The 14,545-nt window shown below is 39.4% G+C and overlaps 1 protein-coding gene across 1 annotated transcript in view; it reads left to right on the top strand.

Moving 5' to 3' along the window:
• The window catches only part of tada1 (transcriptional adaptor 1), a 46,131-nt gene extending 31,821 nt beyond the window's left edge, over positions 1–14,310 (top strand). Inside the window, exons 7-9 of the mRNA NM_001005070.1 lie at positions 85–236; positions 10,896–11,058; positions 13,940–14,310. Coding sequence (NP_001005070.1) covers positions 85–236; positions 10,896–11,058; positions 13,940–14,092 — 468 coding nt within the window. The 3' untranslated portion in view covers positions 14,093–14,310. The remainder of the gene's footprint in view (positions 1–84; positions 237–10,895; positions 11,059–13,939) is intronic.
• Positions 14,311–14,545: the final 235 nt, after the last annotated feature.

Below are 14,545 nucleotides of genomic sequence, written 5' to 3' on the forward strand. Positions count from 1 at the left end.
ACTGCTGTTTTTGCCTGATCATTAATAACTCCATAAGCTGATTGCTTACACTTCCTGATTTTTTTATGTTTTATTATTTGCTAGAAACATTTAAAAGATTTGCTAACGTCCGTGGTTTCAAGGCGAAAGGCGTATCGCTTAAAAGATGGACATTTCAGATATGCTTTTGGTTGCAATGTCAATCCTCAGCCTTATCTAAGGAACAGTGTGGCAGCATACAATCAACTCATTGAGTGGTAAGTACTACTTCAGTTCCCACGTGGCTTTGGAGCAAATGCTCTAGGACAGTTGTAAAAATCTGGTGCAGTAGAGGGCCAAATCAGACCTTTCCATGCTGGTGTTTTCTGCCAGTGGAGAATATGCTGTGCAGGACATTAACCCAAGAGAGCTCTGGTAAAATCTGATATAGGAATTTTTTTTTTTTTTACTGAATAATACAAATTTTCTCCTTAATTGCAAAACCAAGAAAGCATTCTACTAGTTTACTGTATCATTGCAGTCTTTGGATGTTGTTTCATTGTACTTTGTCAGCTTAAGCACAATGACAGGTCTTGGATATTGCATATTCATGACCAAAAATAAAGCCTTCTGCACAGTATAGGTATGGGACCCATTATCCAGAATGCTCAGGACCTGGGGTTTTCTGGATAAGGGGTCTTTCTGTAATTTGGATCTCCTACCTAAAGTCTGCTAAAAACATTACTTAAATAGTAATTAAACCCAATAGGATTGTTTTGCCTCAAATAAGGATTAATTATATCTTAGTTGGGATCAAGTACAAGGTACAGTTTAATTATTACAGAGAAAAAAGAAAATCATTTTTAAAAATGTGAACTATTTGATTAAAATGGAGTCTATGGGAGATGGCCATTCCGTAATTCGGAACTTTCTGGATAATGGGTTTCCGGATAAGGGGTCCGTTACCTGTATATCAAATGCCAATTTCTTTCAAGAGCAAGTAAAGTGTAATGCATAGGTGAACAAATTTGTTAGGCACTCTCACTGAGTATAATCACTAATCCTGGGACAATGCCCCTCTTCACTGAAAAATGCACAATGTTACTTTCTATAGGAGCACAATGCAGCCATCTTTACTGAAGTTCCCAGTGATTTCTTGCATTATGCATGTGTACTACACTTTGTTCCTGTCTTTCTATTGTCGCTGTCTGGGACTAGCACATACGCAATATAGTAAAAAGTCTACTGTACTATACTGCACAAATGCTGTTCCTAGACTGTTACAAGAAAGCACTGGAAGATTCAGTTTGGAGGATGGTGCCGCACTCCCATAGAAAGGACCCTGGGCCTATTCATTTTCAGGGAAGAGAAATACTGGCCCCAGGGCCCAAGGTTAGCAGGTATATTAATAGGCAGTGGTTTCTAACAAATTGGCACCTCCAATTAAATGTCACATTAATTGTCATTTTGTCATGTATATCATGATTTTTCTGTAAAAGTTGATTTCTGCTATTTAACATGCAATGTGGTAATATACTTTTCTGTAATCAACATATTCTGCAATGTGCTTTGGGTACTACATGTATGGCATTTTTATACGGATGACAGAAATGCCATTTTGTAAATGAACAAGTTTTTTTGTTTTTTTTTTTGCCTGGTTTGCTTGTTTTGCGCTAGCTTAAAGGTGAACACTGGTTTTCAAACCAAAATTTGTTAAAGAGCCCCACACAACACAGAAACCCCTAATAAACCTATCACTGTAATCTGTTTCTTCAAAAAGTATGAATAAATACTAATTTTATAAGCTGAAATCCAGCTGCAAAACAGTTCTTCTCTTTCTGCATCATTTGAAATCCTGGCAGGGGAGGAGGGCTTAGAACACTCATAGAAATTGTAAAAACTAGGGTGGGAGGGAGAATTAAGCGGCTCTCAAAATCCCCCGCCCAGTTCCCAGTAAATTTGTTTACAGCATGCCACCAAATCTTCGTCCGCCCTATGTCCGGGACTTCATGGCCTGCCCACAAATCCAGGCCTGTATATAGACCATCATGGAAGACTCCTTAAGTAGTACCCAAGACTAGTGCAGTTTAAGTTTACAGACACACTGCCCTGGGGTCTCAGGTAAGCAATATTCGCTAATATTTTGGCACTCATTTTTCTGCTTTAATCGTGCTTCACTTTATGGAAAGACAGAATCCATCAGATCCGGAGAATTGATCCCATACCTGTACATTGCCATAATAAAAATTCTCAGAGTCTGACAAAGCTGCAGGAACTTTTTATTTACTCCTGGTACTTTAAACATGGTAAGCATTGCAGGTTAGGTAGTGTCTACAGGTTCATATTATGCCATGCTTTTATCTTAAAATTTAAATTGTCTGTTCAGTATCCATTTTGTAATCCCCATTCTAGACTGTAAACCCTGGAATTTTGAAACTTAGTATAATGTATAATGTTTAGAATATACATAATGGTGAAGGTAATGAAATGCAACAAATTAGTTTCTTCTGTAAATAGAAAGTATAAGGGGAAGTACAGCTACAATCAGTGGAATATACAGCCTGTTAAAAAGGGAACTGTTATTAACATATTGCTGTCCCTCCTGTCCGTTTGTAATTTAAATGTAGTTTTCAAAGTGTTCAGATGAGAAAGCAGAAATGCAAAATGGACTGATCTGACAGGTAGTATGCAAATTGATCTTAAGGTTGACCACACACTTTTAGGGATCGACTGGCTGTATAACCCACCTGGCATGTATGTTGGACTATGGCCCCAACATACAACTTTTTATGATCTTCAGTGCTGAAGTATTTTATCAGTTAGCCAAAGTTTACCTAAAAACTATATATTGCCTTTCTCAGGACAACCTAATATTTCTAAATCTTGTTTGATTCCAATTCTGTAATAAGTTATTAGGCTCTAAATACCTAAAAGTAAATGTTTTCATTATATATAGACTTATATCTAGCCATGTAAATGCAACTGCTTTTGAAAGCACATACAAATACCAAATATGTATAGTTGTATTGATTTCTGGCTTGTATAGAACAAATACTCTAGGGCCTGAAGTCCCTCTGCATTCTAAGCAATCTGTGTACCACCCAGTATGGAAAGCAGAATCTATCACTTCACAGTAGAACAAGATAAGAGAGCATTTTTTACTATCCTGTGAGCCGAAGGCAGGTTGGGAACTGGTCCCAGTAAGCACACAGCCAGACTGTCATAATGTCTGTGAGGGGAAAAAAAAAAATATATGTATGTATATATATATATATATATATATCGAACCAAGGGTGGCACACCGCTTCAATCCTCATCCCAGGTGCACGGTAAAAGAATTTAAATATTGAAGAAAAGACCAGCAACACCGGATCTATTGCAAACAATCAATTATATATTGAAAAATACATGAACAGCTGTTCATGTATTTTTCAATATATAATTGATTGTTTGCAATAGATCCGGTGTTGCTGGTCTTTTCTTCAATATATATATATATATATATATATGTGTATATATCCGCATTCACAGGTCTTACGGTGAATCAAAGTCGTTTATTCATAAATACATCTCATCAGATGTATTTATGAATAAATGGCTTAGAATGTACTGCACTCACAGGTCTTAAGGTAAATCAAAGTCGTTTATTCATAAATAACATGTATTTATGAATAAACGACTTTGATCCACCGTAAGACCTGTGAGTACGGTACATTCAATATGGCCATAATTCTACACATCGATCGGACTGCACCCAGGCTCTGATAACGCTTCTTAGACGGGAGTGCCTTCTTGGGACCAAGGGTATTCCGGATAAGGAGTCTTTCTGTAATTTGGACCTCTATACCTTAAGTCTACTAAAAAATCCGTTTTAAAATTCTGAATTATTATTATCTGAAAATGGAGTCTATGGGGATGGGCTTTCCGTAATTCGGAGCTTTCTGGATAACAGGTTTCTGGATAAGGGATCCCATACCTGTGTGTGTGTGTGTGTGTGTGTGTGTGTGTGTGTGTGAAAAAAATAAATAAATAAAAATATATATATATATATAATATAGAAACAACAACAAGAGATCCTCTGCTCTCACCCATTATCAATATATATAGGACATTAAGACATTCTGTGCATTAAGCTACTAAGAAATGCCCTTCCCTTTAAGCAAAACAGGGATTGTTTGTCCATATATTGCAATATACTTCAAGCTGGCCAACTGCGTCAAAGTCATCCCTTCTGGCCAGTCCTACACTGACTTATGCGATTCATTAAGAATTCTACTGCTTCAATATACATTTAGCAAAGGGACTAAGTTTTACCTGCAACTTTCTTGCTTTCAAGGTTAAAACCCCCATATGGATGCCCTTTTATTGGCTCCACTGGGATCACCTGACTGCAGCTGGGAAGGGTGGGAGCTACAACATGGAGCTGGCCACTGCTCCTGTATAAACCCCACTAAATTTGAAACCATTAGGCGGGGGTATATATAATATATATATATACAGTGGTGTGAAAAACTATTTGCCCCCTTCCTGATTTCTTATTCTTTTTCATGTTTGTCACACAAAATGTTTCTGATCATCAAACACATTTAACTATTAGTCAAAGATAACACAAGTAAACACAAAATGCAGTTTTTAAATAAGGGTTTTTATTATTTAGGGAGAAAAAAAATCCAAACCTACATGGCCCTGTGTGAAAAAGTAATTGCCCCCTGAACCTAATAACTGGTTGGGCCACCCTTAACAGCAATAACTGCAATCAAGCGTTTGCGATAACTTGCAACGAGTCTTTTACAGCGCTCTGGAGGAATTTTGGCCCACTCATCTTTGCAGAATTGTTGTAATTCAGCTTTATTTGAGGGTTTTCTAGCATGAACCGCCTTTTTAAGGTCATGCCACAACATCTCAATAGGATTCAGGTCAGGACTTTGACTAGGCCACTCCAAAGTCTTCATTTTGTTTTTCTTCAGCCATTCAGAGGTGGATTTGCTGGTGTGTTTTGGGTCATTGTCCTGCTGCAGCACCCAAGATCGCTTCAGCTTGAGTTGACGAACAGATGGCCGGACATTCTCCTTCAGGATTTTTTGGTAGACAGTAGAATTCATGGTCCATCTATCACAGCAAGCCTTCCAGGTCCTGAAGCAGCAAAACAACCCCAGACCATCACACTACCGCCACCATATTTTACTGTTGGTATGATGTTCTTGTTCTGAAATGCTGTGTTACTTTTACGCCAGATGTAACGGGACACGCACCTTCCAAAAAGTTCAACTTTTGTCTCGTCGGTCCACAAGGTATTTTCTCAAAAGTCTTGGCAATCATTGAGATGTTTTGTAGCAAAATTGAGACGAGCCATAATGTTCTTTTTGCTTAAAAGTGGTTTGCGCCTTGGAAATCTGCCATGCAGGCCGTTTTTGCCCAGTCTCTTTCTTATGGTGGAGTCGTGAACACTGACCTTAATTGAGGCAAGTGAGGCCTGCGGTTCTTTAGATGTTGTCCTGGGGTCTTTTTTGGCCTCTCGGATGAGTTGTCTCTGCGCTCTTGGGGTAATTTTGGTCGGCCGGCCACTCCTGGGAAGGTTCACCACTGTTCCATGTTTTTGCCATTTGTGGATAATGGCTCTCACTGTGGTTCGCTGGAGTCCCAAAGCTTTAGAAATGGCTTTATAACCTTTACCAGACTGATAGATCTCAATTACTTTTGTTCTCATTTGTACCTGAATTTCTTTGGATCTTGGCATGATGTCTAGCTTTTGAGGTGCTTTTGGTCAACTTCTCTGTGTCAGGTAGCTCCTATTTAAGTGCTTTCTTGATTGAAACAGGTGTGGCAGTAATCAGGCCTGGGGGTGACTACAGAAATTGATATTGAAATTGAAAATTGAAATTGATAAACCACAGTTAAGTTATTTTTTAACAAGGGGGGCAATCACTTTTTCACACAGGGCCATGTAGATTTGGAGTTTTTTTTCTCCCTTAATAACGTAAACCTTCATTTAAAAACTGCATTTTGTGTTCAATTATGTTATCTTTGACTAATAGTTAACGGTTTTTGATGAGCAGAAACATTTAAGTGTGACAAACATGTAAAAGAATAAGAAATCAGGAAGGGGGCAAATAGTTTTTCACACCACTGTATATATATTACACACACACACAGTCATATGAAAAAGTTTGGGAACTCCTCTTAATTTAATTCTTTGCAGTTTTGTTTATCATTGGCTGAGCTTTCAAAGGAGCAACTTCCTTTTAATTAATAACATGCCTTCTGGAAACAGTAGTATTTCAGCAAATTCTTCCAAAGTTTATTGGATTAACAAAAAATATGCAATATGCTTCAAAACAAATATTATATCAATACTTAGTTGACCCTCCTTTTGCAAATGTAACAGCCTCTAGATGCCTTCTATTCTGGGATGGTGGTATTTTTGACAATTCGTCCATACATAATCTCTCCAGTTCAGTTATATTCGATGGCTGCCAAGCATGGACAGCCTGCTTCAAATCATACCATAGATTTTCCATGATATTCCATGCTGTCACTCTTCAGAGGAGAGTCAAACAGAAGCACAACAAGTATGTATGTATGTATGTATAACTTTATTTATAAAGCGTCACAAGGGTACGCAGCGCTGTACAGTCTTACAGAATACAAAATTACACACAGGGAGGACAAGTGATATAATAAATAAATACAATAAATACATATATGTGTGTGTATATATATAAGTGCCATGTAGTATGAGACACAGTAGGAAGGAGGTCCCTGCCCCGTAGAGCTTACAATTTAAGTGGTTGGGTAACATACAGGCACAAACTGGAAGGTAAGAGTGCACCAGGTATGGGCATTTGCCCTTAAGCGCAGGACTGGGCAAAATAATGTTTTAGTGCTCCAGAAGGTAACCACTGAGCTTTTTCTTAAAGAGAGTGGGTGAGTTTTCCCTACGGAGGGATTCAGGGATAGAGTTCCAGAGGTAAGGAGCAGCGAGATAGACGAGAGAGCGCAATGGGTGTGGATGGTGTAAAAAGACGGAGGCTCTGAGAGGAGCGGAGGAGACGACCAGGAACATGTAGGGAGACCAGTGAAGAAATGTAGTGAGGAGCAGAGGAGTGAAGGGCTTTGAATGTCAGCAGAAGGATTTTGTAAGCTATCCTTTGCTTAACAGGCAGCCATGCAAGAGAGCTTAATTGAGGCTGAGCAGGTACCCTCTTTGGAGAGAGCAGGAGGATCCTGGCAGCAGAGTTTAAAATTGATTGCAGGGGAGAGAGGTGGGAGTCTGGGAGGCCAGTTAACAGGAGATTGCAGTAATCTAAGCGGGAAAGGATAAGGGCATGGATTAGTGTTTTAGCTGTCACTTGTGAAAGAAAGGGCCGTATCTTGGCAATATTGCGGAGGAAAAAGCGTCAGGTTTTGGCAGTGTTATTAATATGGTTAGAGAAGGAGAGAGACTGGTCAAAGATAACCCCAAGGCAGCGTGCAGAATTTACAGGGTTGATGGTCATGCCATCAATAGTAATGGTGAAAGGAGGAGGAGGGCCAGGTATGGGCGGGAAGACCATGAGCTCTGTTTTAGCTAGGTTAAGTTAGAGCTGGCGTCGGTTCATCCAGGAGGAGATAGCCAGGAAGCAGTTACCAAGTACCTTTTCTCATGATTGGACCCACCTGCCTAAGAAGTTTCAATGCTTGACGAACTAATCCAACCAATTTGGTGATGCCAATAATCAGTACTGAGCAGTTACATGCATTCAAATTAGCAAAATTACAAGGGTACCCAGATTTTTGCACAACCCGTTTTTCACATTTGATTAAATTTCATACTAAATACTGCTTCACTAAAAAATTTTGTTCAGAAAACACCCCAGTACTCATGTCTTTCATTTCCCAGAAACATCTACCACTATCTTTTTTTGTTGAAAGTGGAGTGAATTATTATGCACCCTGCATGCATTTTATGTTTCATTCGAGTCCCGAGTGAAACATATATTATTTAAGAAAGTCTAAATTCCGCTAAAATGGGTAAATATGTGTTTGTATGGAGCTATTGGAGAGATTGAACTACGCCTTCCCATTTCTGTTTCTGGGGTGGGGGAACAAAGGAGGTTTAAAAGCTACCCCGCTTACCTCCCCCCCCCCCCCAACCGAAGGAATGTAGAATTTATATTTTATGTCATTTAGAACCGTAAATTCTGTATTAAAATGACAGCCAGACAGCCATTTCAGCCACAACTTTATAGCTGCAGTATTTATAGGTTTTACTTTTTTATTGTAGTTGTTCATACCTCTATGAAACTACAACATTGGGAAAAACTGTAAGCAGTTTTTTGCAACAAGTCTTGGGACTTGTAGAAACAGAATAACAGTTGCACATTGCAACTACGTTGCGGCTGCAAAATTTAACTGCATTAAATGTAACAGTTGCAGTAATAATCTGCCTCTGCTTCTAGCCTGTAGCCATGCCTGCTCTGAAAAGTAGTAATTCATTTTTGCTGGTAGAAGTTTTAATAATAGAAAAAATGGAGCCATTAGCATGTGCTATTCTGTTGCTTCCCTTCTTTAATTTTTTTAATCAATGGAAACTTTAGCTTTCCCCTAATGTTTTGTGATGAATTTGCACTGTCAAAATAAGCAAGTGTAAAATAACTGAGCAGATAATAGTCTTCTCACTTCCCTTTTAACCAGTGTTAAATATAATTTTACTCTCACTGAAACTTGGCATGTTTGAAGGTCTACATATCACTTCAGCTCCTGTGCGAGCATGGAGAATTGAGTTATGTAGCCGGTACTTTCTTTAGTCTCTTCTCAGTTACCGAAGCTCTCCATATAGTCATTAAAAGAATGCTTGTAGGTTATTTTTGTCAATAATATATTTGAATATGTATTGTAATCATTGCTGTATTGGGGGTTTTCTGTGTTTCAGTGTTTCTTTTCGCGTGTTTGTTTTCTGAGCACCAGACTTATAGTATAGTTATAGTTTTCAGTATATGTTGTATTTAATTAAATGGAGTAGTTTGATGTACTGCCTTTTCCTCTACTCTCCACTGCTCCGAAATAAGGGGCAGTCTTAGGGCAGTAGTGTCCCCGCAGTCATCCGAAGTTATTTTCGGAGGAAACTGTGAGCGACTGCGGGACATTGCAGCGACGCGTTGCAGGGAGTTTAGTCGCCCGCGACAACGAAGATTTGTCACTGGGCCCCCTTTTTCCACTGCCCTTAAAATCTATATTTTCTTGCTTGGCAAGGAGAATATACCTGTTCTAGACACAGGAGCTGTTCTAGACACAGTTGCCTGACTCCTTCAGGCCAGATTCTACAGAATTCTATGTTGAATTCTGCTCAGATTTTTTGTAGTCTATACAGAAGTGAGTGATAACATTATTAAAATAGCTTTTGTTTTGCCTATAGACTTTTTAACAATGCTCTGTTCTGTTGTGAGGATTTTGGGCATTTTCCTGCTAAAACTTTCACCTAGAGTGAAAGAATGTAGTTCCTGCGTTATTTACCGTAAAGGCTTTTTTCTCTGCACTGCACACACACACTTTTTTTTTAGTTCTTTGGTGTAGAAAGATGTCTTTACCTATTTTGAATTCATCAGAATGTGTATATTTCAAAAATATACAGTTAGGGGGTCTTACGGCACATAATATGCAGTCGGGGGCTCTGTTTGTACTATTTTCATTTGGGGTCCAAACGTACCACATAATTGATGATGGTATATCGATGCATATTGAGCATCAAATCATTCAGTAGACCTCTGGCATTATATCTGGCGTGATTTACCTGTATGTAAGAAGTTGTGCAAGATAAAATAAAGGCAAATTGCAACATTTTTAGGTGATTTTCAGAAATGCCACCAAATTCATTAATATTAGGAGAGCTTTGCCGTTTGGTAGTTTGGAGTAGAAAGAAATATTTACCAATTTCGGATTTGTGTACTTTCCAAAAATATATGGTTTTCAGAGGTCCCTTTAATTTAATCTTTTTGCAACATTAACCACATATGAAACTGGCTGTGTGTTTATCAATTAGTGAAATGAAAGCCATAAAATTAGTGTGCACAAGGTATATTTTGGGGTTTTTTAAGTGCCATGTATTTTGATGCCCACTGTTCATAGATTTATCAAACTGTTCAGTGGACCTCATATTAAGGATGATTTATCGTGGTACCTAATGCTGTGTGGCAGATGAGATGCTGCAAAGTGAAAGCTTTGAGGTGATTTTTGGAAATGTCATCAAAATCACCAATTTTAGGAAAGCTTTGTGGCTTGGTACTTTGTAGTAGAAAGACATGTAGCCATTTTGGATTCAGGTGAATGGTTTTCTGGGGTAAACTTACTTTTTTGTTGCTTTACCCCACATAAAATTATGTAAATGTGTTGATTTTGCATGTTGTAGCTGGTTAAAGGTGGCCGTACACGTTAAGATCCGCTCGCTTGGCGGGTGGGTAATATCGGGCAAATATCGTTTGGCCCTGGAGCTGATGTGGTCCCTGATCCGACTAAATCGTCGTTGCTTCCCCTACACGGGCCGATAAGCTGCGGAATTGGTCTAAGGGACCCGATATCGGCAGCTACAATCGGCCCGTGTATGGGGACCTTAACCTATGACCTGTAGAAGATAAGATGCTGTAGAATGGAAGATTTCAAGTAGTTTTGTTGTAAAAATTTCACATTTTTATAAAAACCGATCATTTTAGGAAAGCATTGCAACTTGGTGGATATATTTTTATTTTTTCACATTTAGAAGCCTATATCCTGTTACAGAAGTGGAATTACACAAAAATTCTAGCATGTTTTGAAAATTTAGGTTGTCCTGAAAAAAACAAAATATGTCAAGAACCACACCTTAAAAAAAATAATATTCACTATAATCCGTCATATTGCTGTCTTATTTTATCATAATGTGCATTCTAAAAAAAAAAGTTTTTTTTTTTTTTTTTTCTTTTTAGCCCTCCTGTATTCTCTTCTCCAACTGGCGCTCCAAATTCTGGAAGCTACATTCATCCGGATGATGCTGAACAGCAAGCTGCACTTCTGTTAGCCTGCTCAGGAGACAACCTGACAGCTAGCTTGCCTCCTGTCAATATGTATGACCTATTAGAAGGCCTGCAGGTAATTTCTACATTTAGAATTTATCAGTGAACTGAACTCTTAATTGTACTAAAGACATCATCATGAATGTCAGTCCTTGCCCCTGTGTAGCTTAGAAGATTCTTACTATTCACATTATGGTTAGTTTCACAGAAAGCCAATAAACCCGTCTCTATACTTACTAAATGGGAAGAAACAGAGAACACCGATAACTCTTGCAAGAGCAGGGAGAACTTTATGCATGTAGTCCCTTGGTTTGAACTGAATGCATGACTCCAAGGCACTACATCATCTTAGCATAAATAATGTCTCCTACAAGTTCCATAATCATTAAAAGGCATAAGGGCAGGGGCAGAGGTCACACCAAGGTTCTAATATTTTAAAGGGAGGGTGTGGCTTTTATATAGATCTATTTTAAATTACATCACTAAGCACCATTTATAAGGATATATTTTTCAGGTTTTTTTATTGTTGTGTAAAATATTTTTGTGTCTACGGAATAAAAATACATTTGAAGTATTTATTACAAAGTTGAGTATTGAAAGCAGGTTTAACCTTGTATGTTTATTTCAAACATGAGGTTTTGGGGCCCATGGTCCGATGAAAGGGCATGTCCCCCAAATGTCACGTTTGAAACAAACACACAAGGTTAAACCTGCTTTCAATACGACCTGTAGTGCCAGTGATTTTCTATAAAGTTCTGCAACTTAGGGGGTGTCACACTGTTCACCAGGTTGATCACTTTTTGAGAGGCCCGGGGTGTGCTGGTGATTTATACTTACATTATACTGAAGTTCAGAATTTTGATGGAGTTGCTGTCAGCAGGATATTGGGCATGGCTCTACAGAAATATTGATATTTTGACAGTATATTTTAAAATTATATGGTCATGATAGACCACCTTGCAGAGGACCCCTTGTCTGATATATGTTCTAAAGCAGTGCTGTCCAACTGGCGGCCCGTGGGCCGCATGTGCCCCGCGACCCCCCTCTGTGTGGCCCCCCACCTGTCTGGCTGCTTTGATGGCTTACTCTTGTGTAAGCTTTAAATGGTATCGGTACTGTGATTAACTGCCCCCCCTGCATGGTTCTCACCTCAGATTCAGGCTGTATTGTTTAAATATATAATCCCCTGTGTTGTTCACACCCTGCAGTGTTCACACCTCAGGCTCAGACTGTAATCACCCTCATTGTTCCCCTGTTCACACCTCAGAATGTAGGAGCAGTAGATACCCACAAATAATCACTGCACACTACAAAAAGAACATATACCGAGGTGGTACTGCAATTAAAAAGTTTTTTAATATATAGTTATTGTGCAGACTGTAGGAGCAGTGCCAGCATTGTGTCACTGTATGCTGCCTGTGTGTGCCATACAAGCAAGCAGAGTATGGCACACATAGGCAGCATAGGGCAGGCAGAATATGGCACACACAGGCAGCATAGGGCAGGCCGAGTATGGCACACACACAGGCCGAGTATGGCACACACACAGGCCGAGTATGGCACACACACAGGCCGAGTATGGCACACACACAGGCCGAGTATGGCACACACACAGGCCGAGTATGGCACACACACAGGCCGAGTATGGCACACACACAGGCCGGGTAGGGCAGGCCGAGTATGGCACACACACAGGCCGGGTAGGGCAGGCCGAGTATGGCACACACACAGGCCGGGTAGGGCAGGCCGAGTATGGCACACACACAGGCCGGGTAGGGCAGGCCGAGTATGGCACACACACAGGCCGGGTAGGGCAGGCAGAGTATGGCAGGTTTTTTGCTGTACTACAACCATTAATATGGGGATGGTCATGTGATAACACGGGTGTGGTTTCAAGTGGGTGCGGTTTCAAAAAGGGGAGTGGTCAAAACTGGCTTCCATTATCGGCCCTCCACCACGTAGGTCGGAAAAATTCCGGCCCTCGGTACCACAGAAGTTGGACAGCACTGTTCTAAAGCATTTTCCTGTTCAGGATAATCAGTGCCACCAAGATTATCAAGAATATTCCTGAAATTCCCAAGACCAACCAGTAATGTATAAGGGATTGCAGGCATATTTTCCTAGATCTTCATTGCTATACCTTAAATTATATTGTTATGTAAATCTTAATTTTGATGGCCTTTAAATCACTTGATTGCATTAGAATGCAGAAGGCAGTTTTGCATTCTTACATGGCGGAGACTCAGATTGACTTCAGTACAAAGGTATTTTTGGACGTTTTGTTTGGTAGATTTCCAGTTTGCTGTTTGTTGCTTGGGTTAATAATCAGAGCATTTGTTTGAAATGATGGACTGATAGATGAGTAAGAGAGACCATTTCAGCTAAGATATAATTAATATTAGCAGCAAAATCTTAACTTACTCTCAACCTACTTTCTGGTTGCAAGGGTTACTTAAAGGAGAAATAAAGGTAACAACTAAGTAAGCTTTATCAGAAAGGTCTATGTAAATACAGCCATAAGCACTCACAGAAAAGCTGCACTGAGTCCTCTATCAAAAGAAACATGTAAACATGTTCTTCGGTATTGGACTTCCTCTCCTTTTACGTCTCCTTCACGTTTTGGGGCACAAGTCTGTGCAGCTCTCTCGTCTCTCCCACTCCCCCTCCCATCAGAATGTGTGATCTGAGCTACCAATGGCTAGAGAAGAAGCTACTGAGACCAAGCTAAAATAGAGTAGAAGTGTCTGTTGGTTAAGGAACCCTTTATATTCCACCTATTTGTCTTCATGGGAGCTAGGCAGCTGTCATGGGATCCAGAAAGGCAAAGTATAACCACAACACTAATCAAACCCCTGTGGCTGAGGGCACATCCAAATATTTATTCAAGATAAAATATATACTTCATATTATAGATGTATGAATATACTGTGTATTTAAATGTTATCTATGATTTTTAGGTTCACAGAGAAGCCATCCCTTCACACACAGTCTATGCATTAAACATGGAACGAATCCTTATGAAGCTATGGCACCCAAACACTGAAGAACTACAACAGGATGAAATCCACCGTCAGAGACTGGCAGCCAAAGATGGTCTTCTCTTGTGCTAAAAGACTGAAAAGACTGAATGTGGCAAACTCTTTTATGGACCAATACAATCAGTTCGCCACCAGTTCATTTTTTTTTTACTTTTCACAGGCTGTTGCACTTATTTAGTGCTGTCAACCTGTCAGGACAGTTTAGTACATGTACATTAACTTATGCCCGCTGTGAACTGTATGTTGGTAAAACTTTTCATTAAAAAAAACCCCTAAGCTGTTTATTTAAACATGCCTGGACAATGCCGTTCTTTAACCCCATTGCCGATATTTTTTTATGTATGTGAAGTTTCTGTGAACTCGTAAGAGGATGCCAGGAAACATTCTTTTTTTGTGGTCGTCTGCTCCACACTCGAAGATACCACATTTCTTAGTCTTACTTTGCTAATGCTATTTTTATATTTTCCTGTTTTTAACTAGGTTGGGGTAAGCATAAATACTGTAAGAAAATGATTTGTTCAAACA

Source organism: Xenopus tropicalis, chromosome 4 (genome assembly GCF_000004195.4).
Source record: "Xenopus tropicalis strain Nigerian chromosome 4, UCB_Xtro_10.0, whole genome shotgun sequence".
NCBI lineage: Eukaryota > Metazoa > Chordata > Amphibia > Anura > Pipidae > Xenopus > Xenopus tropicalis.